General features: G+C 47.0%; 1 protein-coding gene across 1 annotated transcript in view; it reads left to right on the top strand.

The window, feature by feature from the left end:
- DRAP1 (DR1 associated protein 1) overlaps positions 1 to 26,831 on the top strand; it is a 46,584-nt gene extending 19,753 nt beyond the window's left edge. The window contains exons 4-7 of the mRNA XM_088468320.1: positions 167 to 286; positions 424 to 514; positions 604 to 692; positions 26,598 to 26,831. Of these exons, the coding sequence (XP_088324446.1) occupies positions 167 to 286; positions 424 to 514; positions 604 to 692; positions 26,598 to 26,733 (436 nt within the window). The 3' untranslated portion in view covers positions 26,734 to 26,831. The remainder of the gene's footprint in view (positions 1 to 166; positions 287 to 423; positions 515 to 603; positions 693 to 26,597) is intronic.
- Positions 26,832 to 27,097: the final 266 nt, after the last annotated feature.

Below are 27,097 nucleotides of genomic sequence, written 5' to 3'. Positions count from 1 at the left end.
CTTCTTTGTGGGTGGAAAGCTGATAAGTCTAACCAAAAATAAGCAATATTATAATGTCCACCAATCTTTTACATACATTAAGCACCCAGTTCATATATTATGCAATGAGAAAACCTTTCCATATTGAATTATATTAACATCTTATTTCTTCATTTCCTCATCACAGGAAGCAGTGTATAGAGCTTGAGCAGCAGTTTGACTTCCTAAAGGATCTTGTTGCCACTGTCCCAGATATGCAGGGGGAGAATGAAGACAATCACACAGAGGGGGAGAGGGTGTCACGGAGGTAGGACATAGCCCTTAGCATTATATCCACAGACCATGTTACTTTGCTTTAGTTGCAGCAGCTTGATGCTGACACTGTGCTTTTCTTAAGAATAAGAATCGTGATTCGTTAATGGTTCTTTACAAATGTTCCCCTAGGGGTCGAAAACCAGGAAGTAGTCGAAAGAACGGCGGTACAACTATGAAAGGAAAGGATAAAAAGCAATCCGAGACCGATTCAGAACAAGAGGTGGGCTGTCGTCGTTGTTTTATACATTTTAGTATGTAATTTAGCAAGTCTATTTTGAGCAGTATTGATGTAAATCTGAATATTAACAGGACGATTCTGAAGGTACAGAAACAGAAGGTGAAGAAGAAATGTGTCCTGCCCCAGCTGCAACTATCCAGTCACACGCCACATTTCAAAGGTAAAGTCATGTGACTCTTGTACCTGTGGGATGTAAAATGGGTTAGTATGTCAAATGTTTAAGTAGCCACTTTTGCCAATGGTGTGTTTACAGGGTTCCGATAATGCCAGCTCTAAAGGCCCCATACACTGGAGATAGCAGCCTGTGATGTTTTCTAACTGTCCCTATTGCTACCTACCTTCCATTTGGTGCTGCACTTGCCACCGGCTGATTCCCTCTTCTGTCAGTCCGCTCTGTCTGCTTGCTGATGCTCATTAGTACGCTGCTGTGACGGGACTTGGGGTGTACGGTGTCTGTTGCTCCGCCTTTGCCTTTTAAATATGTGTACACTGTGTGTTATTGTCTAATTGTGCTTTGCCCTGTGATGAAAGTGACAGTGGGCACCGAAACGGCCGTAGGGCTATCTATGTACAATGATTGCTGCTGCATCGGCTCCAGGCAGATGAAGTCTGTATAAAGTATAAACTGCTGCTTTCTACTTCAGGGTCCATAGGGTATCCACAGGATACCTTGGGGTATAGGTGATGACGTCAGTCTTCAGGCACCACAGAGTTAAAGTTTTCAGCCTCCCAGGATGCATCTGGGTCCCTCTCCTATACCCTGCCCCCGGGCCAAGGCATCTCAGTTTCGTCGGTGCCTGGCCGGAGTCAGAGGCACTGTGCAGAGGGGGGCTATGAAGAGCCCCTGAAGTTTCTTTTAAAGGCAGCGCTGGCTGCACATCTGGGAGTACAGCATGGACAGTCAGTACTGACGTCCATGCCGTCTCCCCTACACCCCGCCGGTACCAGAACGCCGGTACTGATCCGGGGATGCTGGTAGACATCTGGGGTCACGGCTAGCGGTGTCCCCAGATGTTTTGGACCATGGCCGGATCCAAGGGGATGCAGGTAAGCAGCGGGGTCCCGCGGTGGGTCCCTGCTGGTCACATGGTCCTGAGTCCCCAGGCAGGGGGCTCCCTGGGGACTGGCTGCAGCGTGGAGCCAGGCGACCAACCTGCGCTTCCACTACCCCCTGGGACAGCGGGCCGCTGCTGAGCGGCATGCGCTGCGGCGTCCCAGGGGTTAAATGCATGCCAGGGGAGCGCGCTTTCCCTGTCTCACAGCCGGCGCCTCCCCTGCTGCACACAGCCTCTCTGCTCTGCCTGATTGGCCACAGTGTGTCAGCTGTCCTCCCCAGGCCGGCCTCCTTCATCTTCTGCTCCTCGGTGGCCATCTTTAAAGCATGGTGAACACTGCTGGAAGCCTGTGAGCGGTGGCATTGCGGTCTGGGTCCCCCAGCATACCTCTCCTCTGTTTGTCACAGGTCAGTGTATGCAGCGCTGAGTCCTACCAGCCTGAGGGTCTGAGTAGTTGAGAATCAGCGCTAATAGTGCAGGGATTTGTTTCTTCTGCATTGTATGTGACTGAACTGCTAGCCTGCTGTCTGTACTTTCACTTTCTACTGTCAGCTTTATTACTGTCCCTGATCTTGCTCTGCTCAAAGCCCTTGCGGTGCGCGGTGTGCAGGGTGTTATTCACACTATACCAATACGTATAGGTGTGAGTGTCACATACTTACCATCATGTCTGAGACTGATTTTCCTCTCCAGCTCATGTGTACTAAATGTAAGGTACCAATAGCGGAGGGAGAGGGTAACGCGGAGGGGTTATGCCCCCAGTGCCTGGCACTGTCACGGCCGATTATGGTCACGGTCCCGGTACAGGAACCTCCCTGGGCTTGTTTCGCTAAGGCGCTTACAACCCTTGTGGGCCAGCTAGCTCCGCCACCTGCGTTTACCCAGACGGGTTTGTCCCAGCAGTCAGTGGTGTCGTCACCCATGCGGGAGTTCCCGAGACAATTGATGGTACCCCACAGTCTCCCTGTCCCTTCCCAGGTTTCTCCGGAGCCTGCGTGGGTTAATACTCTTAACTACATAGGTTCAGCATTTGTCCGATGTTTTACAGGGGGAGTCTGTGTTGCGGCCTCATAACGGCCGGTGGCGTCTTTATCTGCTCCTTATGGGGATGACGATGAGACGTCAGATCATGGGGAGATTCTGGATCTATCTGACCAAGAACCTCTCCGTACCAAAGAGCCGGACGCTAAGTCCAAGGTGTATATCCCTGGTCTTATTCGAGCGGTCTGCTCGGCTTTAGTTATTGAGGATATTGATCCTTTGGTGGCCACATTCATATATGCCTTTTTAAGGATATTAAGGGTGAGGCTACGGTGTTCCCTCTTTCTGATCAATTAGTGGATCATTTAGAGGAGGCGTGGAAAAATCCAGGTAAACGGTTTCAGCCCCAGAGACGCTTAGCCGTGGCTTATCCGTTTGCGGTCAATTATTTTTCTAAGCGGGAATCCCCTACGCAAGTGGATTCACATGTCACACGCCTAGTCAAAAGTGCCACATTGCCTATGCCTTCGATGTCATCCTTGAAGGATGTCACTGACCGCAAGGTGGAGATCTGCCTCAAAGCCGTTTATTCCCTTGCAGGGAAGCATCCAGACCGGCTCTGGCCGTGTGTTGGGTAGCCAGAGCTATGGAGCGCTGGGCGGATAATTTGGAGGCGTCTTTGGACTCTGACTGTTCGGCTGAACAGACCGAGTTGGTGGGCAATCTCCGAGACTCGGCCACTTACATTAATGAAGCGGCCTTATATATTTGTATGCTCACCTCTAGGATCTCCTCTGCAGCCGTGGCTCCTCGTCGCACCTTATGGTTGCGTTCTTGGAAAGCGGACGCGGATTCCAAAAAGGGATTAGAAGGTCTGGACAGGTACTATTTGGTCCAGATCTGGACAAAATTGTAGTTACGTTGGCAGCAGCAAAATCTGCATGTCTTCTGTCTGCTACGATTCTTTCTAGTGCTGGTGGGTCGTCCTTTTGGCCTCACAGGGCCCAAGGTAGGCCTAAAGTACAGTCCTGTCCACGGCAGGCTGGGGCCAAGAAATTGTCCAAGCCCAAGAATCAGGTCTGGAGTACCAGATGTCCGGCTCCTAGGTCAGATAACAAACCTGCGGCCTGACGGTCCAGGCCTCCTTTTGGGGGACCCCAAAGTGGGGGGCACCTGCTTCAGTTCGCCCGGTGCTGGTCGCAGTGCATGTTCCAATTTCCCAGAGGGGCCTGGGTTTCTATTCCATTCTATTTTTGGTGCAGAAACCCAATGGGTCTTACCGTTCAATACTAAACCTAAAGGTCCTCAGCAAGTCCTTGAGGGTGCCTCTGTTTCGGATGGAGACCCTGCGGTCCATTATTCTGGGGACTACATGGTGTCATTGGACATCCAGGACGCTTACCTGCATGTCCCTATTTTTTTGCGCCATCAGCAGTTCCTCAGATTGGCAATCTGCAACGAACATTTCCAGTTCCGGGCACTGCCTTTTGGCCTGGTGACTGCTCCACGGGTATTCACCAAGGTCATGGCGGTCATGGCGGCTCTCCTGCGGACGCAGGGAGTCCGACTGTTGCCTTATCTGGACGACCTCCTGTTGATAGCGGGGTCTCCAGAGTTTCTTTTACACCATCTGGATCTGACGATTGCGGTACTGCAACGTCACGGCTGGTTGACAAACTGGCAGAGGTCCACTCTCACCCCGTCTCAGAGGATCCTGCACCTCGGGGCCTTATTGGACTCCAGGCAGCAGTGGATCTTTGTGACGGAGGAAAAGATCCTTGCTTTGTAGTTGAGGGTGCGCAGTTGTCTGCAGTGTCGTCGAGTGTCGACACACTTGGCAAAGAGATTATTGGGCTCAATGGTGTCGGTATTCGACATGGTGGAGTACGCCCAATTTCACTCCAAACCTCTGCTGCTATTGATCCGGTCCAGATGGAATGGATTGCCTCAGTGTCTCAAGTCCCAGACGATGGGGCTCACTCCGGATGTTCGCCTGTCTCTAACCTGGTGTTTGCAGACGCCCGTTCTGGGTGGCGAACTGGGTCCTGTTAACAACGGACGCCAGTCTCCGGTGCTGGGGAGCTGTCACGGGTCCACACTTGTTTCAGGGCAGGTGGACTCGGGCGGTAGCGGAGCTTCCAATAAACATTCTGGAGCTCCATGCGGTGTCAAGAGCTCTCCAGCGGGCACAGCCGGTTCTCCAGAGTCACCCTGTGCAGGTCCCGTCGGACAACGCCACCACGGTGGCCTATTTAAACCAGCAAGGAGGAACCGGGAGAGTGGTCTTTATACCAGGACGTCTTTCGGAGTCTGGTGGACAAGTGGGGTCTTCCAGAGATAGACCTCATGGCGTCCCGGCACAACAACAAGTTGCCGGTGTACGGGTCTCGAACATTAGACGAAAAGGCGTCTCTGGTGTATGCCCTGTCCGTCTAGTAGATGTTCCAGTTTGCCTACCTTTTCCCTCCGTTTTCCCTTCCGCGGGTATTACGGAAATTCAAATCAAGAAGGAGGTACGCTACTGTTGATAGCTTCCGAGTGGCCCAGACGGCACTGGTTGTCCGACCTCCAGAGTCTGTCAGTAGACGTTCCTCTGAGGTTACCATTACGACCGAATCTGCTGTCATAGGGTCCTTGTCTTCACCCGGACCTGACTCGGTGTGGCTGTTGAAACGGTCATGCTAAGGTCCAGAGGGTTTTTCTAGCTCCGTGGTGCAAACCATACTAAGAGCTTGTAAACCTTCCTCGGCAAGAATCTACCATCGTGTGTGGCATACTTTCTTCCGGTGATGTAGACCTAGAGGTTATTCCCTTAGGGAGTTCCGCCTGTCTAGGGTGTTGGCTTTCCTACAGGCTGGACTGGATCATGGGCTTCGCCTGGCTTCTCTGAAAGTGCAGGTGTCTGCCCTGTCAGTCTGGTTTCATCGTAGGATTGCTGCGCTCTCTGATGTGCACACCTTTATGCGAGGTGTTCTTCGCATTCAGCCACCTTTTGTTCCACCGGTGGCGCCTTGGAATTGGGCTGTGGTCCTGAGAGTTCTCTAGGGACCGCCGTTTGAACCACTGGACTCAGTGGACTTTAAATGGCTTACAGCTGAAACCATATTCCTTCTGGCCATTGCCTCGGCCAGACGGATGTCGAATTTAGGGGTTCTCTCTTGTAGACCCCCTTTTCTGAATTTTCATAGGAATAGGGCGGTGCTTCGCACTCGTCCGGGATTCCTTCCCGAAGTGGTATCCAGTTTTCACATCAATGAAGAAATTGTTGTGCCGGCTTTCAATTCACCTGGACTTTCAGTGGGTGACGCCACTTGGGATGTTGTGCGGGCATTGAGAATTTATGTTGATCGCACTTCTTCTTTTAGGAAGTCGGACGCCTTGTTTGTCCTCTATGGCTTCCGTAAAAAGGGTTGGCCTGCTTCAAAGTAGACTTTGGCAGGCTGGATTCGTATGGCAATTTCAGAAGCTTATCTTCATGAAGGTCTTCCAGTTCCCTCCTTGGTGAGGGCTCATTCCACTAGGTCTGTGGGTCCTTCGTTTGCAGCTAGACGTGGTGCCTCTGCAGTTCAGATCTGCAAGGCTGCTACGTAGTCTTCTGTCAATACCTTTGTGAGGTATTACGCTTTTGACATCTTTGCCTCTCAGGATGCTTCCTTCGGGCGGCGGATTCTCCTCTCAGCACAGGAGCGTCCCCACCCTTAAAGGATACTGCTTTGGGACATCCCCAAGGTATCCTGTGGATACCCTATGGACCCTGAAGTAGAAAATATGAGATATGGTAAGAACTTACCCTTGTTATCTCTATTTCTACGAAGTCCATAGGGTTCCACAGGACTCCCGCCCTGTCGCACCTGTACTGCAGATGGGCTTTATTCTGGTCACCGTTTTTTTCCGTCTCCCTATGGTGAGAATGTGATTCTTGTGAGTGTCCAGATTTTTTTTCTTCTCTCTCTTTCGTCTCCTCCTCCGGCCTATGGCTTGTGACGTAACTGAGATGCCTTGGCCCGGGGGCGGGGTATAGGAGAGGGACCCAGATGCATCCTGGGAGGCTGAAAACTTTAACTCTGTGGTGCCTGAAGACTGACGTCATCACCTATACACCAAGGTATCCTGTGGAACCCTATGGACTTCGTAGAAATAGAGATAACAAGGGTAAGTTCTTACCATATCTCATATTATTTTTGCACGTTGCACTTTGATTTGTGACTGAAGAAATTATACTGGATGCTGTTTTTGAACATGCACAATTTATATAAACCTCTTTCTTTGCAATTGTTGATATTTGGAGTGCTGTTTTTTTCAGCTTACACTGGACTATGCTATTTATCTTCTACGACTGAGCACCCATCTTTTTATTTGATGATGGATTGTGCAGGATTTAGCTATATATATTATAGTTGCACTCTATTCTAGGACAATAACGATTTCTTATGCTTTGTGACCATAACAACTGGCTGTGTGTTACATACGGTAATTGCTTTTCTGGTGTTAAGTGTTTATGTGCATTTACTTTGCATAATGGTTTTTTTGTAAATCAGTATTTTCCTATTTTACTTTGAGTTGGTCATAATGACATATAAAAGTGTGCTTGTGGTATTGGAGGGAGCAGAATTAATGTGTTTTCTTATATTGTAATCTTATCTTATGCATGATTTTTATTTATTTTTTCTTGAGACTAAGGGTGACCAACACCCTTGTTATATGACGACTTCTGGAAAACAGGGTTGTCCTTTTTGTTGTGGTGGTCTGTTAGGTTTTCTTTTACGAGGCAGTTTGTGTTTAGCTCTAGTAGTGCCAATGTTTTGTGTGTGGAAAAGGGTAAGCCCGAAATTTATGTTTCTGTATTATTTATATGGTGGCCGTAAAAAGTATTGAGCTACTTTTTACATATTATTTTCAGAAATCATGTAATTTAAGATGTTTTTAATCACAAATTCTTACCGCCGATGAGATGTTTTGTAATATGAAGTAAAGCAATAATAATGCTTTGCACAAGTGGGCACTGCTATTCTTCTTTGCACAATTTTTTCCCCACTAGTTGTCTATTTAGAGGGAGCATTAATTGCACAAGTGTCGCATATCAGATTAATCAACACAATCTGCTGGTGCGTCCTAGCCGTATCACATTGCAGCTTAGACGCATTTTTGGCAAAAGAAAGACACCCAACGCTAGCAGAGTAGCACGGGAATGGAGGCTTTCTCATGCCAGGCAAGTCACGCTGCGTATTGAGGCCAATGTATGAGGACACATCTGTACGTAGCTGTGCATTTCTACATTTTCTAAAGGCAGTATTGGGTTGCAGGGAGAATCAACAGTATTACAAAATGCAGTCGGGACGGAAGAGAGCTGAAGCTACAAATCATACCCTGAAAAAGTGCCAATACCAACATTATAAATGATATATACTTTTTTTGTTATAAAAAATATTAACTGTATTAAAGGGCTTAAAACTTTTAAGATAACTCATTTATTAAATTAGTCTTTCCAATTTAGTAAAGCATTGGGAGTCTCTCCTGGGACACCCACTTACGTAATGATCACTGCTTGTCTACTTAAATTTGGAAACTAGGGACGAGCTCAATGAGGTGCAGCTTAAATCTGTGTGGTCGAGCTACTATTACACCCTATGCATCCAAAGCTAGATTTCTACATGATATATGCAACCAATACGACTTCTTTGCCACCAAAATCCTTTGAGAAGCTGGCTTAGTTTTAGACAAAAGATAGTATGTAATATGATTATGTTGTTGCAAACACATACAGAATATATAGGAGGAAGCATTTTCAATGCTTCCCCTAGTAAGGGAGTCAAACTGGCAACAAACCTACATGTGCTTTCTGATGGCACCAGTAAACCACAGTGTGATACACTAGACCAGTGGTTCCCAAACTTTTTTGAATTACGGCACCCTAGTGCATCAGCATTGTTTTCACGGCACCCCTAAGCCAAAAGTTTGTTATTCAGAAAAAATGTAGTGAAGTAAATTGTGCTTACCTGTCATACTTAGGTTTGGTTATATAGTGGTGGACAGTTTTGTGCTTCTATTTGTGCACATATTTACATTACATTGACCATAAAGAATTTGATTTGGTGCTGGACCACCAACCTGAGGCACCCCCTGCAAGTGTCCCGAGGCACCCCAGGGTGCCGCGGCGTACAGTTTGCGAACCACTTCACTATAGATACTTTTAAGGCAGTAGTTCTTAGCCTTTTTTTCCAGTTAATGTCTAAATATATTTTTTTTAAAATGTCTCCAAATATGTTGACTTTTCGGCGTTAAAGAGCAATATATTTTAGGCAGGTGTGGAAAAATGCTGCAAAGTAAGAATGCTTTCAAAAATAGAAGTGTCAATAGTTTATTTGATCAAGTAACAAAATGCAAAGTGAATGAACAGAAGCGAAATCTAAATCAAATCAATATTTGGTGTGACCACCCTTTGCCTTCAAAACGGCATCAATTCTTCTAGGTACACTTGCACACAGTTTTTGAAGGAACTCGGCGGGGAGGCTGTTTTAAACCTCTTGGAAAACTAACTACAGATCTTCTGTGGATGTAGGCTTGCTCAAATCCTTCTGTCTCTTCATGTAATCCCAGATAGGCTCGATGATATGGAGATCAAGGCTCCGTGGGCGCCATATCACTTCCAGGACTTCTTGTTCTTTTTTTAAGCTGCAGATAGTTCTTAATGACATTGGCTGTATGTTTGGGGTTGTTGTACTGCTGCAAAATAAGCTTGGAGCCAATCAGACGATGGATAAGTACCTGCCCGTATTTCTCAGCATTGAGGACACCACTAATCTTGACCAAATCCCCCAACTCCATTTGCTGAAAAGCAGCCCCAAACTTGCAAGGATCCTCCACCATGCTTCACTGTTGCCTGCAGACACTCATTATTGTACCGCTCTCCAGTCCTTAGGCTCAGAACTGGCAGAAACCAGTGGACCCAGGTACATCCATCTACTGTTCAGAGAAGTCTGGCAAGAAGTGGTCTTCATGGAAGAATTGAAGCCAAAAGCCATAACTTTTGAAGTTGAAAAAAGACCAAACGACTCAATTGTGCACGAAAACATAGGAACTGGAGAGCAGAAAAATGGCAGCAGGTTCTCTGGACCGACGAGTCCAAAATTTTAAATATTTGGCTGTAACAGAAGGCAGTTTGTTCACCGAAGGCCTGAAGAGCGGTACAATAATGATTGTCTGCAGACAATAGTAAAGCATGGTGGAGGCTCCTTTTTTGTTATTGTTTTTCATCAAAGATGATGCTGAAACAAGGCTCTTTTTTTCTAAATAGCCACACACGTTGTCAGATTGTTCCTGGCCTTCGTTTTGATATTCGTGAGTGTTGAAAAAACCTGCTTAGCACCAATAGGTGGTCCCAAATGTTATGAGCCCATTCAGAGCTCTCTGTACAAGTGAAAATGACCGTATATGAAACCACGTGTGGTGGCGTGACTCACTCCAAGCTTGAACATTTCATACCCCCAGATGAGAACCTCTGCTTTAAGGGATGCCCCAAAAAAGTCCTGCCCCTAGTACCTGTGCTGTTTGTTACACAATTTCCATGCATATCTATAGAACATATGGATAAAAATTGCTCATAACTGATAGAATGTTGTGGAAGCTTACATGAAATGGGAATCCAGCATAGCTGTGTGATATCTGAAATTTGGATGATATCCTGAATAATTTTATATGATTCAGCTGAAACAAAAATATTCTGCAGTCTCTTGGCCGGCTTGACATTCTTATGTAATGCATTATTCTGTTCTGTTTTTAGTGAAGCTCAAAATTGTTTTCTTATGATTTTTGTCTTTGCTCTACTCTGGAAGGACTCTATACATAGATTTTTTTATTTTTGGTTTGGTCTGAATTTCTCCTTGTTATCACTAGTTGTCTATTTTGAGGATTTTTTACAGCTGCATTATTATCTACAGTCACTATCACCATTTTAAATTAAAGGAAAAAGGGCAATGAACATGTGGACAGGTCAGAAGCCTTAATGTCCTTGATTGGTGCTTAAGGTTGGTCAGTGTCGGACTGGGGTATTAAGGGCCCACCAGGGAAGTCCAATGGCAGAGACCCACTGAAGGGGTGTGACCAGTCGTTAGGTCGGGGTGGTTATCAACTATAGGGGCACGACCATCCCACAAAGGACATGGCATATAATACAGCCCCAGATTCCCAGACACAGCATTGTGCCAACTGTGCCCAATTTAGCCAAATACATTGTCTGTGGCTGCTTTAGTAGAGGAAGAAGAATCTCTCCAACCTTATAATATAATATAATCTGCATGCTTTTAGCCTAATAATAATAATCGTTGCCCCCTTTAGACTAATAATAGTTGTCAGAGAGACAGGTTAAGTGCAGGGGCTGGCTGGCAACTTTTAGCCTGGGGGGCAAATGCATGCAGGCGGCCCTGGCAGAGGAGTAGCGTGTAGCCAGGGTGCCCGAAGAACGTGCGTGCTACGGCGCCGCCCCCCCTCAAGTGTTTCAGGGAGGAGGCGGGTCCATATGGGATTAATGTAAGGTAAAAATAAAGATATGGGGCAGCCCCCTGTCGTAGTGCCCATATGCAGTGCCCCCGTGTGCCACAGGAGATAACACCCTTATGCAGGCCTCCAGTAGTGCCCCCAGTAGTGATCCCCCCCCCCTATGCAGTACCCCTTGTGCCCCCAGTATTGGTCCCCCCTGTTCAGTGCCCCTTGTGCCCCCAGTAGTAAGCCCCTTATATAGTGCCCCCAATAGTGGTACCCCCTATGCAGTGCCCCCAGTAGCAGTCCACCCCCCCCATGCAGTGCCCCCAATAGTGGTAACCCTTATGCAATGTCCCTTAAATAGTGGCCCCAGTTGTAGTCTCCCCCCTATGCAGTACCCCCAGTATTGCCCTTTATATAGAGCCCCCAGCAGTGGTCCCTCGCAGTGCCTCCAGTGGTAGTCCCCTCCCCCTATGTAGTGCCCCTAGTAGTAGTCCCCTCCCCCCTATGCAGTGCCCCTAGTAGTAGTCCCCTCGCCTTGTAGTGCCCACAGTAGTAGCCCCCCCCTTGTAGTGCCCCCAGTAGTAGTAGTAGTCCCCCCTTGTAGTTCCCCCAGTAGTAGTAGTAGTAGTCCCCCCCCCCCTTGTAGTGCCCCCAGTAGTAGTGGGTCCCCCCCCCTTGTAGTGCCCCCAGTAGTAATCCACCCCCTGGTAGTGCCCCCAGTAGTAATCCCGCTCTGGTAGTGCACCCATAGTAATTTCCCCCCTGGTAGTGCCCCAAGTAGAGAGAGACTTAATAAAAAAAAAAAAACACTTACCTGAAACTCCCGCTCCTGGTCCCGACTCTTCCACCGGCTCCTCTGGCCGCTTTGCATTATGGGAGAGACGTCGTCATGACGACGGCTCTCCCATTACCCACTGCGGGAGCCGGAAGATGGCTCCCGCAGTGGGAGCAGCGGCAGCCGATGAGAGTCTGACAGACTCTCAGCGGCTGCTGATTACAGCAAACAAACAGCTGCCGGCTCCGGCGGCTGTATGTTTGTGCTGTGTAGCGCTGACCGGACTCTGTCCGGTCAGCGCTACACACGCTGTGCAGTCTGTGTCACAGTGACACAGACTGCACCGGCCCAGCCCGCCACTGGTTAAGTGGGAGAAACAAAAAAGGGGGATGGAGACAGAAATGGGAGTGGGAGAGAAAGATGGGACAAGAGGGGGAGAGAGAGGGAGAGAGAGTTAAAATGGGAAGAAACCTATAAAAGGAAAGAGGAGAAAAAAAATCTGCAACTCCAGCCACGACTTGGCTGTATGTGTGTGTATATGTATATATATATATGTGTGTGTGTGTGTGTGTGTGTGTGTATGTGTGTATATATATATATATATATATATATATATATATATATATATATATATATATATATATATATATATATATATATATATATTTACACACACAGTCTCCATCCGTTTTTTTTTTTTTTTTTGCAAAACCAAGGCGGCACTCCCAATGATGATGGTACAAATAGTGTTGCAGATGCACTATGCGATCATTACTGTATACATTTAAATGTAATATATAGAATTTCAGAGGTAGTTTGCATATCAAATTATGTTAGGGTATGAGTCCGCACTAGTTGAATATATACTTGAAATGATAATTATTAACATATGAAGGTACAAATGAAAATACAGAAAACCAATATTCTGGTCTATCCTAACTGTAAAATTCATTGGATGACTCCTGGTTGGTGGTGCACCCGCAAAATATGTGTGAAACACATGAAGCAAAAGATAGAGATATTTTCTTGTAAGGAACAAGGAAATATATCAAGAAAAGAACAAATTAGCCTTGGGCGGGGCACTCTTGGAAAATAATATCAGTGATTTGTAAATGATATGGTGAAAATTAACATTTATTGTGACCTAAAATGAAACTCTCTCATGAGAGTGATTCCAATAAGGAACAAATAACATACAATAAAATCGACACTCACAGAGAGTGTATGAAAGAATTGACAAAATAAACAGTGAAACATACAATATAAATCAAAGCGGTGAATCAGCCTTATATGTAAGGTCAGAAGGGGGTCGCAGATCGAGGTTCAATCATCCTATCATAGGATTAATGTATGATGCGACCGTTCATAAATAATATAAACATTTAAATTAATATTGTCTAAATAGAAAAAGTATTGTCTAATAAGACAAGAGGCGAAAATATACAGCAGACCTCAAAACCCCAGTCCTCAAATGAGAATTCATAGAGGAACTAAGAGGATACACCTCAAAGAAAGTTTGAATACAATTGAGAATGATTCTAAAACATCTTGATAGGGGACAGATAAGTTTAGATAGATAGATAAGTTTTAGCTTAATTTTCACCATATCATTTACAAATCCTTAGTGTGTCCCTGTTGCCACGAACGCTGGTGCCGGATGTGACGCCGACGTCACATGTTCACGTTAGTGAGGGTTCCGAGACACGACGTATTGGGGTGGGGGGAGGTGCCGGGCAGGGGACGCTGCATTGGGATGGGGGGAGGTGCCGGGCAGGGGATGCGGCTATGCGACGGGGTAGGTGCCAGGTAGGGGACGCTGCATTGGGATGGGGGGAGGTGCCGGGCAGGGGATGCGGCTATGCGACGGGGTAGGTGCCAGGCAGGGGACGCTGCATTGGGACGGGGGGAGGTGCTGGCATTGGGACAGGGGGAGGTGCCGGACAGGGGATGCGGCTATGCGACGGGGGAGGTGTCGGACAGGGGATGTGGCATAAGGGTGGGGGCAACGTTGTCCATCACAGTGCAGGGGCGGTGTCAGACTGTAGGGCAAAGATCCCTCCCCCTGTATGTAAGCACAGGCGCACTGATCAGGCTGGAACAGTTGCCTGAAATGATTAAAGAGAGTAGACCTGCATCCACTCTCTGTGTTGGAGCTGGAAAAAATAATAATCTGTGGGGACAGTATTTGGGAGCCTGCAAGTGGGGCCAGTATCTGTGGAGCTGTATAAAAATATATATTCTGTGTAGCCTGCAAGTGGGGAGAGTATCTGAGAGTTGTATTAATAATAATTTATTTGGTGCCAGCAAGTGGGGCCTCTAAGAAGAAGAGGAGAATTAATATATAAATTATTTCAAGTTTAAATCATTTATAAGGTCAGGATTGAAAACATTTTATTATTGCGAAGGCCCCACCCGGCTACTTCTTGATGCCACCAGGCTGGAAAAATGTTCTAGGGAGAACACTGTATGTATATGTATGTGTGTGTGTGTGTGTGTGTGTGTATGTATAATATATATTTATATTTCTACTTCAGGGTCCGTAGGCTCCATGGTGGTGACTCGCCGAGACACGGTCCTTTTCCCCCAGGGATGGGGACGATAGCAAGTGGAGCCAGGCACTGAGTCCTGCGCTTCCACTAGGCCACCAGGGAGAGCGGCCTGCAGCGTTATGGATACACTTCAGCGTCCCAGGGGTTAAACGCTGGCCACGGCAGGCTGCCTTCCCTGTTCAACAGCTGGCTCCTCCCCGCTGCACAGCGCGCCTTTTCACAGTGGTCTGGCTTGCCTGTGGCAACTCTCCTCCTCCGGATCCGCCCCCTCAGTGATCTCCGGCGGCCATTTTCTCCTGGCTGAGTCTCAGATCTCACAGGCAGTGCGGAGATCGGGTCCCCCTACATACCTCTCCTCCTGGAAGTGGTCAGTGTATGTAGCACTATATCCTACCAGGCACTAATGGTGGGGTACACACTACACGATATGCTCCCTGAGCGATATCGTGTAGTGTGTCCCCAACAGGCTGTGCTCAATGTCGTTACTGACATTGAGCACAGCCGCTGAACGATATCATTAACGATATCATTCAGCGCCGGGCTTTCTCCCCCATTCCCTGACATGCAGCAACCTGACGAGGTCAGGTTGTGCTGCATGTTCAGGCGATGGACAATGTCGGAAACGACCAGCGGGAGTGCGCATCGCTGGTCGTTTCCGACATACAAGTGCACGATTTGTGCACGATTACTGAGCGATTGCACGATTACGATGTCGTAATCGTGCAGTCGCTCAGTAATATCGCCCAGTGTGTACCCACCATAAGTCTGTGTAGTTGATTGGCAGTGCCATGAAGTGCAGCCATTTTACTTTCCCTGTGTCTTTTTCTCACTGAGTCAGGGTGTAGCCTCACAGTCTGTTATTCTGTGTTTTGGGTCATATACAGTATATTGGTATCCTCTTCACCATGTCTGGTACTGAAAGTGATATGCCAAATTTGGCTCCAATCCGGCTGTTATGTAAAAATTGTACAGAGGATTTAAGGGTGGGAGACCTGGTCCTTGAGGTATTATGCTCCTCCATTTCCCTCTGCGGTCTCTACCACTCTGCAGGTGCCCCCTTGGGCGTGCTTCGCGCAAGCACTTACGGCCATTGTGGGACGTTTAGCTGCCCCTCCTGTGTTTTCCCCGCTAAGGTTCACACAGCAGCAGTTTGTGCCCTCTCAGAGCCTGCTTCAGCAGACTGCATACATACAGGTATTATCCCCTCCGTGGATTAATATGATTCCCACCGCGCTACAAAGTGTGGCTGAGGTGCGGCAGGGAGAGGCATCCCATAGTAGAGCGGCTAAAAGATTTTTGCCCTCATCTCAATCTACTCTGTATGATGACTATGTTGTGTCATCTGATGATTGGGTGCTACCGTATTGATCTGACTCTGAATCCTCTACACGTGAGGTAGAGACCAAATCAAAAATATATATTCCGGGTATCATACAAGCAGTCCGGGCAGCCTTTGTCATAGAGGAGGATGAACCTCTAGCATGCATATTTCAAGGACCTAAAGGCAACCGTGGCCATATTTCCTTTTGTCTGAACACCTGGAGGTGGCTTGGAAAAAACCTGGAAAGCAGTAACAGCTGCAGAAGCCTCTGGCCTATGCTTACCCTTTTGCCGAGGACTATTTTACTAAATGGGAAACTTCACCGGCGGTGGATTCCCATGTAACTGGCTTGGTTAAAAGCGCGACACTCCCTATGCCTTCCATTTCATCCCTGAAGGATACTACAGATAGGAAGCTGGAGGTTTGCCTGAAAGCCATTTATTCTCTTTGAGGTGCTGCGTGCAGACCAACCATGGCTATCTAGGTGGCTCGGGCTATGGAATTTCAGGCAAACACCCTGGAAGAGTCCTTGTCTTCGGAGGCGACCAGGGAGCAGTTGAATCTGGTGGGTAACCTACAAGATTCGGCTACCTATATTAACAAGTTTGCCTTGGATGTCAGCTTGTTGAATGCTAGGATTTCCACTGCGGCCATTGTGGCTTGCCGCTCTCTGTGGCTTCGTTCTTGGTGGGCTGATGCAGGCTCCAAAAAGGGCCTTGAGTGTTTACCTTTATAATGGTAAGGGTCCTATTTGGACAAAATTGTGGATACATTAGCAGTGGCTAAGTCGGCTTGTCTGCCTTCTGCTCCTGCGGGATCTCGGACTTCGTCCAGGTAAGGTTAGAACTCCGTCCTTTTCTAGGCAATCAACCACCAAACAAATCTGCTGAGCCCAAGAAACAGGCTTGGAGTGCGAGACATCTGGCTGCTAAGCCTGACGACAAGCCCTCAGCCTGACGGGGCGGGCCTTCCCCTGGGGGATCCCAGGGTTGGAAGCTGACTTTTTTTCAGTTCGCCCAACACTGGTGTCAGACTACCACAGACACCTGGGTGAGAGAAGTGGTCTCAGGGGTACGCCCTCTCCTTCCGCAGAAGGCCTCCCCATCAGTTCTTCTGCACAGGCCTCCTGTCCAACAAGGACAAGGCTTTGGCTATTCAGGAGGCAGTACAGTCCTTGCTTCAGGCAGGAGTTATTGTACCGGTCCCGTTTCCCCAAAGGCGGACGGGTTATTATTCTAGTCTTTTTCTGGTTCGAAAACTGAACGGATCCCACCGACCTATACTGAATCTCAAGCCCCTGAACAAATTTCTCAGGGTGCCTCGACTCAGGATGTAAACCCTACGCTCGATCATACTGGCTATGGAACTTGGGGATTTTATGGTGTCGCTGGATATTCAGGATGCCTAACTGCATATCCCGATTTGCTACGGCTCGCCAGCGTTTTCTCAGGTTTACTGTGTCACAACAACATTTCCAGTTTCGGGCTCTGTCGTTTGGCCTTTCTACTGCACCTCGGGTGTTTAGAAAAATTATGGGGTCCGCCTGTTAGCATACCAGACGACCTCTTGCTGTTAGCAGGGTCTCCGGAAGTACTTCACCACTACCTGCAGCTGACGATATCTGTGCTGCAGATGCACGGGTGGTTGATCAATTGGAAGAAGCCCTTCCTAATCCTGTCTAAGGATGCTCCATCTGGGGGCTCTGTTGGATTCCCAACAGCAAAGGATTTTTCTAACAGCAGACAAGATTGCCACTTTGCAGACGCGGGTGCGCAGATGCCTTCACAGTCGCCGAGTGTCAATACACTCGGCAATGCAGTTACTGGGATACATGGTGTCGACGTTCGACATGGTGGAATATGCCCAGTTTCATTCCCGGCCTCTGCAGAAATGAATCCTCTCCAAATGGGACGGATTACCCCATTGGATAAGGTCACAAGCGATGGTGCTCTCTCCAGAGGTGCGTCTGTCTCTGACTTGGTGGCTCCAGTCGGACCACCTAACCAGGGGGTGCCCCTTGTTGATTCTGGACTGGGTCCTTCTGACGATGGACGCCAGTCTCCGGGGTTGGGGCGCAGTGACAGGTCCACACTCTTTTTCAGGGACGGTGGACAGCAGAGGAGTCTGCTCTTCCAATCAACATATTGGAGTCTTCAGGGTCCTGCAACAAGCTCGACTCATACTTCATGGACGACCCATGCAGGTTCAGTGAGACAATGCCACATACATAAACCATCAAGGAGGAACTCGAAGTCCGGCGACTATGTCAGAGGTGTCATGGGCGGAAGGCCATCTACCAGCCATATCGGCGGTGTTCTTTCCAGGAGTTCTAAATTGGGAAACTGACTTCCTCAGCTGTCACGACGTGCTTCCCGGGGAATAGTGTCATCACCAAGAAGTGTTTCAGCTCCTAGTGGACAGGTGGAGCCTTCCGGACGTGGACCTCATGGCCTCTCGACAGAATCACAAACTGCCTCTGTACGGGTCCAGGACAAGGGATGCCAAGGCTCTCTTGGTAGACTCTCTGTCAGTCAAGTGGACCTTCCAGTTTGTGTATCTCTTCCCTCCAATCTCCCTTCTCCCTCGAGTACTTCGGAAGTTCAAACAAGAAGGAGGCACTGGCTCCAGCGTGGTCAGACATCACTGGTACTCAGCTCTTCAGAGTCTCTCCATCGACACTCCGTTGCTGTTTCCTGAACGTCCGGACCTGTTGTCTCAAGGTGCCTTTACCCGGATCTGGGTTGTCTGCCTTTGACGGCGTGGCTCTTGAGACTGCCCTCCTAAGGTCCAGGGGTTTTTCCGGCTTTGTTGTTAACACTATGCTCAGAGCAAAAAAACCTGCCTCTGCCAGGATTTACCACAGGGTGTGGCATACCTATTTTGAATGGTGTCGTCCCAGAGGTTACGACTCCGAGGTGTTTCAGAGTTTTGGCTTTCCTGCAGGCGGGTTTGGCTCTTGGTCTCCGTCTTGCTTCGCTGAAGGTGCATGTCTCTGTCATTTCAGTGTGGTTCCAGCGAAGGATCGCTCCTCTTCCTGATATCCACACCTTCCTACAGGGTGTCCTTCGCGTTCAGCCTCCCTTTATCCCTCCTGTGGAGCCTTGGGATTTGGCTCTGGTTCTTAGGGCCCTCCATTTAAACCCCTGGACTCTGTGGATTTCAAATGCCTTACTGCTAAGACAGTTTTTCTTCTGGCTATTGCATCTGCCAGGAGAGTCCCCATTTGTTTTTTCACCAGGGCAGGGCGGTGCTTTGGACTCGCCCTGGTTTCCTTCCTAAGGTTGTCTCTAGTTTCCACATTAATGAGGAAATTATTGCGCCGGTTATAATTCCCCTGACTTCTCAGCAGGTGAGGCCTCTTTGGATGTGGTGCGTGCCCTCAGGATTTATGTGGACCGTACCAGTTCCCTTCGGAAGTCAGACTCCTTGTTTGTCCTTTATGATTTCCACAAGAAGGGTTGGCCAGCCAATAAACAAACTTTGGCTAGATGGCTTCGCATGACAATCTCTGAGGCTTACACTCATGAGGGCCTTCTAATGCCGCCCTCTGTTACTGCTCATTCTACTCGGTCTGTGGGTCCTTCGTGGGCAGCTCGCTGTGGCACCTCGGCTGTTCAGCTTTGTAAGGCGGCCACATGGTTTTCTGTCCAGACTTTTTTGAGGTATTATGCTTTTGATACCTATGCATCTCAGGATGCTTCCTTCAGGCGGCGGATTATCCTCTCTGCGCAGGTGCGTCCCCACCCTTTAAGGTACTGCTTTGGGACATCCCCAAGTTCTACCTATGGACCCTGAAGTAGAAAATGAGAGAGATGGTAAGAACTTACCTTTATCTCTTTCTATGAAGTCCATAGGTTCCACAAGGCACCCACCCTGACACACCTGTGCTTCAGATGGGCTTTGCTTTGGTCACCGGTTTTCCATCTCCTTCTGTATTAGAATGTGATTCTTGTGTGTTCCAGACTTTCCTCTCTCCTTTTATCCTCCTCCGGCCTTTGGCCTGCCACGAAACTGAGGTGCCTCTGGCCCGGGGTATAGATGTAGACCCAAGTGCATCCTGGGAGAAAAATTTACTGCGTAAGGTGCCCGGCGTAGGATGTCTCTGCATAACCTATACCCCAAGGTCTCCCTGTGGACTTAGTAGAAATAGAGATAACAAAGGTAAATTCTTACCATAGCTCTCATTTTATCTCTATATCTCATCATTCATCAAGGTAGCAGGTAACTATGGGCCTGATTTAACAGATTTACGTTGGTGTCACAGTCATTGCGTCTTAAGAGATATTCAAAAGCTGCAGGAGGCCTCTTAAGTAAACATACCTCCACTGCAGGCTTCTGTGATCCGATGGCTGTCTAAAGATGCAGCATCGGATCAACTGCGCGGATCTCTGATTAAACCTCAAGTTACACTGGATGCCCTGCAATATCACGCTGTTGGGCCCAGTGAAGCTGCACCCAAGGATGCCCCATTTTTCTGGAACACTCCTTGTCGCCATCCCCCAATTATGCTGCGGCTTTTGGGACACTGCGACCGACATCGCAGAACAAGATATGTGCATGCGTAGATCATAAAAATTCAGAAATTTATGTAAATCTCTGGCTATGAATAACACACTCGCCTTTATATACACCATTGTGAAACAGAGTGTACCAGATAGCCTTCACCCAGCCATGGCATCTATTTCCGGTAAAAAAAAGGAAGTACGTACACTGTTTTGATGATCACCATCCAAAGTGTACAGCACATAGATATATACAATACATCGTGTTCACTCTAGGTCCGGCGCCGGACCTAGAGAAAGAGCACTTCTGTGCGCGACCGAAAAGGGGGCGTGTCTTTGATACGTCCCCTTTCTGTTACTCTTGGGAGCGTACCCAGCACTTACGGACATGCTGGGCAGGCCCCAAGAGCTGCGGTCACTGTGAATGCGCCCGGCATCCATTCACCGGCGGTGACTGCTGCACAGCCGTTTTCCCCACCTGCAGGCTGTTTCAGCGGGGCACCGCGCCGGAGGGCAGGGTGCTTTCTGCCTTTCAGAAATAGGACAGGACACTGCACCCCATTGAAGCAAGTCACCCCCCACATTGCATACATTTATATAAACCTGGTATGACAACCAGAATTAGAAGACATATAATACACATAATAATAAACAGTAAGGCAGGACTACACATGCCAAATAGTTACTGCAGTGATACATATGTAATGAAAGGAATACATGCATCTTGCAGAAGCCAAAAGTCCACATAATCATAAGAATATATGAGCAACAGCATAAAACACAAATAGAGCAGAATATAAGAGACACAAACACAGATTTCAATTACTCGTATAAACTCTACACACCTATTCACATGCAAAATAAACACGTTCTAATCCCAAGAAATACCTAAAATCTATGGCCCACGAATAATGTAACAGACGGGCATAAATAAAAATGGTAATCTATGACGCTGTGCATATGTGTAAAAAATACAAGAGTAAGCACACCTACAAAGTGTTGTCACTAACAAAATAAGGCACAAAAATAAGCAACACCAACATATGTAAACTCTACACATATATACCCATATAAATTTATCACGTGTACCTAAAAGATATATTTGCAGATGATCGTTGTTCATACACACTAAACAACCATCATCTGGCCGCAGGTCCCGCTGTCCGGAGGGTGCGTTGCGCCCCCCTCCTCACGGCCTCTGCGGCAAGTATAAGGGCGGACGTCTGACTGCCTTTACACAGGGCACGATGTGCGGATATTTCTGCTGATATCTGCCATCGGCTGTGCTGCACAGTCGACGCGATAAGTCTGAACGATGACGTTCACAAGCAATATCGTCTACACACTGGCCAACGCACACACGATAAATTGGCCGAACAATTGATTGGCGAATATATCTGCCAGTGTGTACCCAGCATAACAGGTGGGCATAGTTAACAAAAAAAAATCAAATCGAGTAACATGTAATGATTCATCTGCAGAAAAAAATGGGGATGATTCAGCCTCAGACAGTATTGTTTTCGCAGCTGGTAACATTGTAGCAGCTGCGACAGCACTATTATAATAATGCAGCAGAAGGCATCATTCCTCCTGCATGCAATACAGATCCAAGCTGCGCCTATAGACACAGCATCGGATCATCTGCGTGATCCTCGGGTGGCTGAGTGACCATGGGGTCACTCAAGCCAACCGCCGCAGATGTACAAAAGAGGCCAGGAAATCTCCATCAGCCAACGAGAGATTGTGGCCTCTCTTCTCTTCTCCCCCCCCCCCTTTCCTAACGACGGAGACTCGCCACCCTCTCCCTGCCCAGAAACGTGCGGGATTGCAGACTCGTACTGCACATGTGCACTACAGGTTGCGTGCCTACGCACAGCATTGGCCATCGGGGATGTGCGCTAACCATAGGGTTACCGTACATCTATGAATCATCTCCAATGTTAATAGGCTTACTACTATCAGCACCCATGGTGCGAACAGAGTAGCTCAAAAGATGGCAACACCAGTAAGTATATGTAAACGAGACACATATGCAAAACATAATCAAATTCAAAGGATGAAAGGGCAAATTCAAATATAGTAAAGGGCCAAAGAAGTCAACATACCACCTACATGCCCGTAAGTACATGTAATGTACACACATGTAAAACAATAACAAAAAAAATATATATATAATATAATATATACTGTGTGTGTCTGTATATATTACTGTATATGCATGAGAGATATAAAGATAGATAGATGGACATATATATGCATGCATACATACATATTCACAACCAGTTTGGTTTTCAGCTGGTCCTGCCAAAAAGAGTCCGCTATGGACCAGCCAGCCTGCATGCCCCCCGCCCCCCCCCCCTCCCTTGCCGATGTGAGTGGGCGGAGCTACGAGGCAGGGAGGCCGATTGGGGATTTACCCGGGGCCCCGTCTGAACCTGTTCCTGCTTCAAGTCTCACTTCCACTGCCCTGGTTTTTGGGTGAGTGAGACATGTAGAGCCCCTGGAAAAATGAGTGCATGGTGCTTTGGGGAGGAGTAGCTGATTTACTCTTGGTGTTAATACAGCTTTAAACTAAATCCAGGACTTTGTAATATAGGCGGACATCATGTCACTCGGGTATGTACGCTTAAAGATAATCAGACAGGACGATAGATGTCCTTGTAATAGGACTCCCATTTCCTTTAAAACACATGGAAGTCCTTAAGCTTAAAACAGACACAGCACAGGAGTGTGTACAATAGTGGGGTCACCTGGGGAGTTAGTTTGGGATGGACACCTGCAGTCCACATAACTGATTGAGTAAAGTTAATTTTAGATGGGTGTCTGGTTTTCTGTTGCAAGATTATTCTTTAGATTATTAATTTGTTTGCTTATGATTCTGTGTACAACCTGTGTTCCATCTGTGGCCACCTTTATGAGCTGTGTATACTTCAGTTATTCCCTAGAAAGGAGCTGCAGCTGTATGTAGAGTTCCACTAGCTCAGTGGTTCCCAAACTTTCTTAAATTACAGTATCAACATTTTTTTTTAATTGACACCCCTAGGCCAAAATTTTCTTATGGAAAAACTCAGCAAAAATGATTAAATTAAGAAAATTGCTTACCTGCCATCCTTACAGCAGGTTCAGTTACGAGGTGGTGGACACATATTTTAGGATAGACAAAACCAGTGCTCCTGGCTGCCAATCATATTAACCATAAATCATTTGATTTGGTTCTGGACCCCCACCCTGTGGCATTCTTGCAAGTGCCCTTCGGCACCCCAGGGTGTCACAGCACTCAATCTGAGAACCATTGCACTAGTATTAAGCAAGATTCGTTGTGGAGAGTTTTCTATTGCCACTCGCACAAAAGTTCAATGATATGCAGTAATATATGTGATTATTTCTTGTTTTAGATAAAAAAAAACTTCAGTTCATATGTGAGAAACCTGGACTGTAGTTGCTGAGTTTAAGAACCTCTGTCCTAATGTATCTTTTTTGTTACAATTAATGTTTGTTATTTAATTTAAAGGGGTTGATCACTTTAGGTCCCTTCTTTAGCACTTTTCACTTCATAGAGCCTGTATCAGTTGGCTGAGCAATAAAAGGATGATATTATGCAGAAAGTGCACCCATTATGCTTGTTCATAGAAGATAACCACCAGTGGTTGGCTGCACTACATTCAGATAAGTGGTTACCATGGAGAATTCCCAGATTTCTCCAGCGACGCCCCTAATTAGTGCAGCTATTGCTTTCCCATACAGTAGTAGCTCCGCTTCGCTTTGCCAAATCCATTCGCCATCTCAGGGTGTTGTAAGGAGGATTGTTTGTGGAGAAGAGCAGTTCCGCCCCTTCACTGACGGCAGCCAATCGGAGGAACCCAGGGCATATGCCGGATCGCCCACTCACTCTGCCCCTACCCATGCCGCCACTATGGTAAGTTGACCCAACATATGCATATGCCGGGTCACCTCTTCCTTACTGTCTGCTGCCCCATTGCCCACTCGCTCTGCCCCTACCCTCTCCGCCTCTAAAGTAAGGTGACACGACATATTAATATGCCGGGCTCACCTCCCCCTTATTGCCCGCTGCCACAGTGCCCCCTCAATCTGCCCCTGCCGCCGAGATGAACCGGCACATGCTCAGAAGGAAGAGCCTTACCGAATCCACGTTAAGCCTGAGGACCCATGGAGAAGACTGGATCGCCGGAGCCCGGTTACCAGATCACATCGTAGGAAGGATAAGTATACATTTTATTCATGTAAACAAAGGTTATATATCGCTATGAAAGTGATGTCATATATAATGAAACATTTTAATAATTTGACATGAACAAACCCCTTCGTGTGGACTTTTGTTTTTGCTCCATATTCACTTTGCTTTCAACATGCTCAATGTCTCACGTATACTTATTATCTACACCTTCTGTAATGTATATGAATTGTGTACTGTGTCTTGTACTCACGGTGAGGCTGCAATTCCCATCTTGTATTCCTGGTGCATCTGCTCCTGTTATTTGCGGGGGGGGGGGGGGGGTGGCAGGGGGGGGGGGGGGCGGGTGGGGTGGCGGGGGGGGGGGTGGCAGGGGTGCGCATTTGCCAACTCTGGAGCAAAATGCTCATTTTTAATTTTTTTTTTCTGCACGCAATTTACGTAAGCCCACACTATCTACTGATCATCTACTCATCAGATACAGCGACCTGTATGCTGTCTTTGAAAATAATTTAGGAATCCGCTGGTAAACTGTTTCTGATGGCTCTCCCTCAGTACTCGCAATTAGCCTTGTTTTGTTGATTTTACATAATCCTGTTTGGGAGAAATGTTCAATTGCTTTGGCCAGAAATTATTTGCATGTTTTCTCACGGGTACTACTTCAAACCATAATCTGTTTATGGCTAATTGGGATGTGTATTGAGCAGCTCTGCCTTTTATTAACTGTAGTATTCTAGGATTATGTAAAACTAGACACATTTTCCAGACAAATGTTACCCCAGCAGATCAGCAGCAGGTACAAATGTAAGGCATACTGGCAAATTTCATGTGTTTTATGTAGATGTTATTCATTGTGCTGCTTCATAAACTCTTATGCAACTAAAATCAGTATGTAAAATGAATATGTATCAAATGCTGTGTATTACTGATTTGTTTTACACCAACCATCAAGCTTGCATTTTAGTTTGAAGTTTCATAGGGGTGCTTATTACAATACGCAATTCAAGGGAACCATATGTACCATAGAGATACACACTGCATCTTGCATAATGGAATTGAACCCTTAGGGGCATATTCATTTGGGGGCGAGGTTTAGCGGGTTAAAAAACCTTGCGTCCAATTTTGGATTACCGCGAGCATGCGTGCTCCCGACACCCGAGGTGTCCAATTAAAAAAAGTGGTCGCTGGGTTTTCACAGCTGAAAACCCTGCGGCGCGTAAAATAAAAAATAAATAATACTCACCTGTCCTGGGGTCTCCGCAGCTCCTGGTGGCCTCCCCTCCATCTTGTCTTTGTGGGGGCTGCTAGAAGGAGCAAGGGCTGCTGGTAGATTTAGTTCTCCCAGTGCTGGCTATATGCTCATACTTTGGGGGCGCTATACACTTACACACACTGAAAAGCTGATTGGTTGGCATGATACATTTCCCTAGTCATAGCTTTACAGCGTTGCTGTGGAGAAAATCTTGTCTGCATTGTTTTCCATAAGCTATAGTAGAGCAGTAATAGAAGATAAACCAGTAAGTCTTTGAACAAAGGTCTAGAGTTAGAACAACGTTTAGGTTTATGGTTCTCCATATGAATTTGTCCCAAGCAAACCACCGATACCTGCAGCAGTCTCATAAAAAGATCATTTGCCCCAAAATGCCCCTTTTCATTTTATTCTGAGCTATCTGCTTGACCTTTAGCTGCCAGATATGTACATAATCTCCAACAGAAAAGACCAAAGTAGAACATAAACTAGACTTTCCTGCACACAATACAGAGAGAAACCTTTCGAGGTTGTCTGTTTATTGTCTGTTTATTTAATTAGTGCCTCTTCAGTAAGGAAAATGACACATGCAGCCCTCTCTCTCTGTGCTGTGTTCTGGAAGTAGAAGAGTTGGTGGGAGGATAAATTCTGTAGGCATTGGCTTTTTATTGCAGAACACACTCTGAATGTGAATCTTAGAATGAGATATTCATTGGATACCTTCCTCCTAGATCCGGAGAGCAAGCATTTGGTGGTACCTGAGGAAATCTCTGAGAGCCACTGTTATAATCTAGTTGGATCTTGTACCTCTAGAATTAGTATATAGGCTTGTATGACATCTCTGCTTGGGGTAAACACTGGTGTGTAAATTATTAGTCTTATCCTGTTACCTGTACTTTCTAACCTTTAATCCAATTGTATTTCAGATGTTCTAACCGTTGCATCTCTTCTTTGTTCCAGTCCCCCTACGGCTCCAGCTTTCCTACACTTTCATTCTGTACCAGTGATGCCCACGGCACCTTCTGCTCTGCCCACCATGCCAGCTCCGTTGTTGCCCGCTGGCTGCGAAGAGGAGGAGGAGGATTATGACTCGTAGCCTCTGGGCAGACCAATTTAAATTCCGTTTTCATTTATTTGCTTATTTGGTTTTGTTCTTTTATTTTGGTTTTTAAAACTGGGCCTAAAGGCCTGGGGTGGGGGTGGGTGGGGTAAATGTGTTCTTAAATTTATTAAAAAAGGAGGTGGAGGAAATAAATATGGATTCTGTGTTCTTTTTTCTAGTAAGTTAGAGAGTACTATGACGCATTGGCCATGCCACCTTGTCCTGCTAGCATATACATGGTTATTCAGTCATGCACTATACTAATTCTCTATGCAAGTACACAACCTTTTTATTGTTAGCGTAACAATATGCCATTTATGTTACAATCCTTTTATTCTCACTGTGTGTCTATTATGCA

This window comes from Taudactylus pleione, unplaced genomic scaffold (assembly GCF_031769625.1).
Source record: "Taudactylus pleione unplaced genomic scaffold, aTauple2 ptg000085l, whole genome shotgun sequence".
NCBI classification, from domain to species: Eukaryota; Metazoa; Chordata; class Amphibia; order Anura; family Myobatrachidae; genus Taudactylus; species Taudactylus pleione.
Note: the sequence above shows the minus strand (reverse complement) of the source record. Positions and strands in the feature narration are given on the sequence as shown.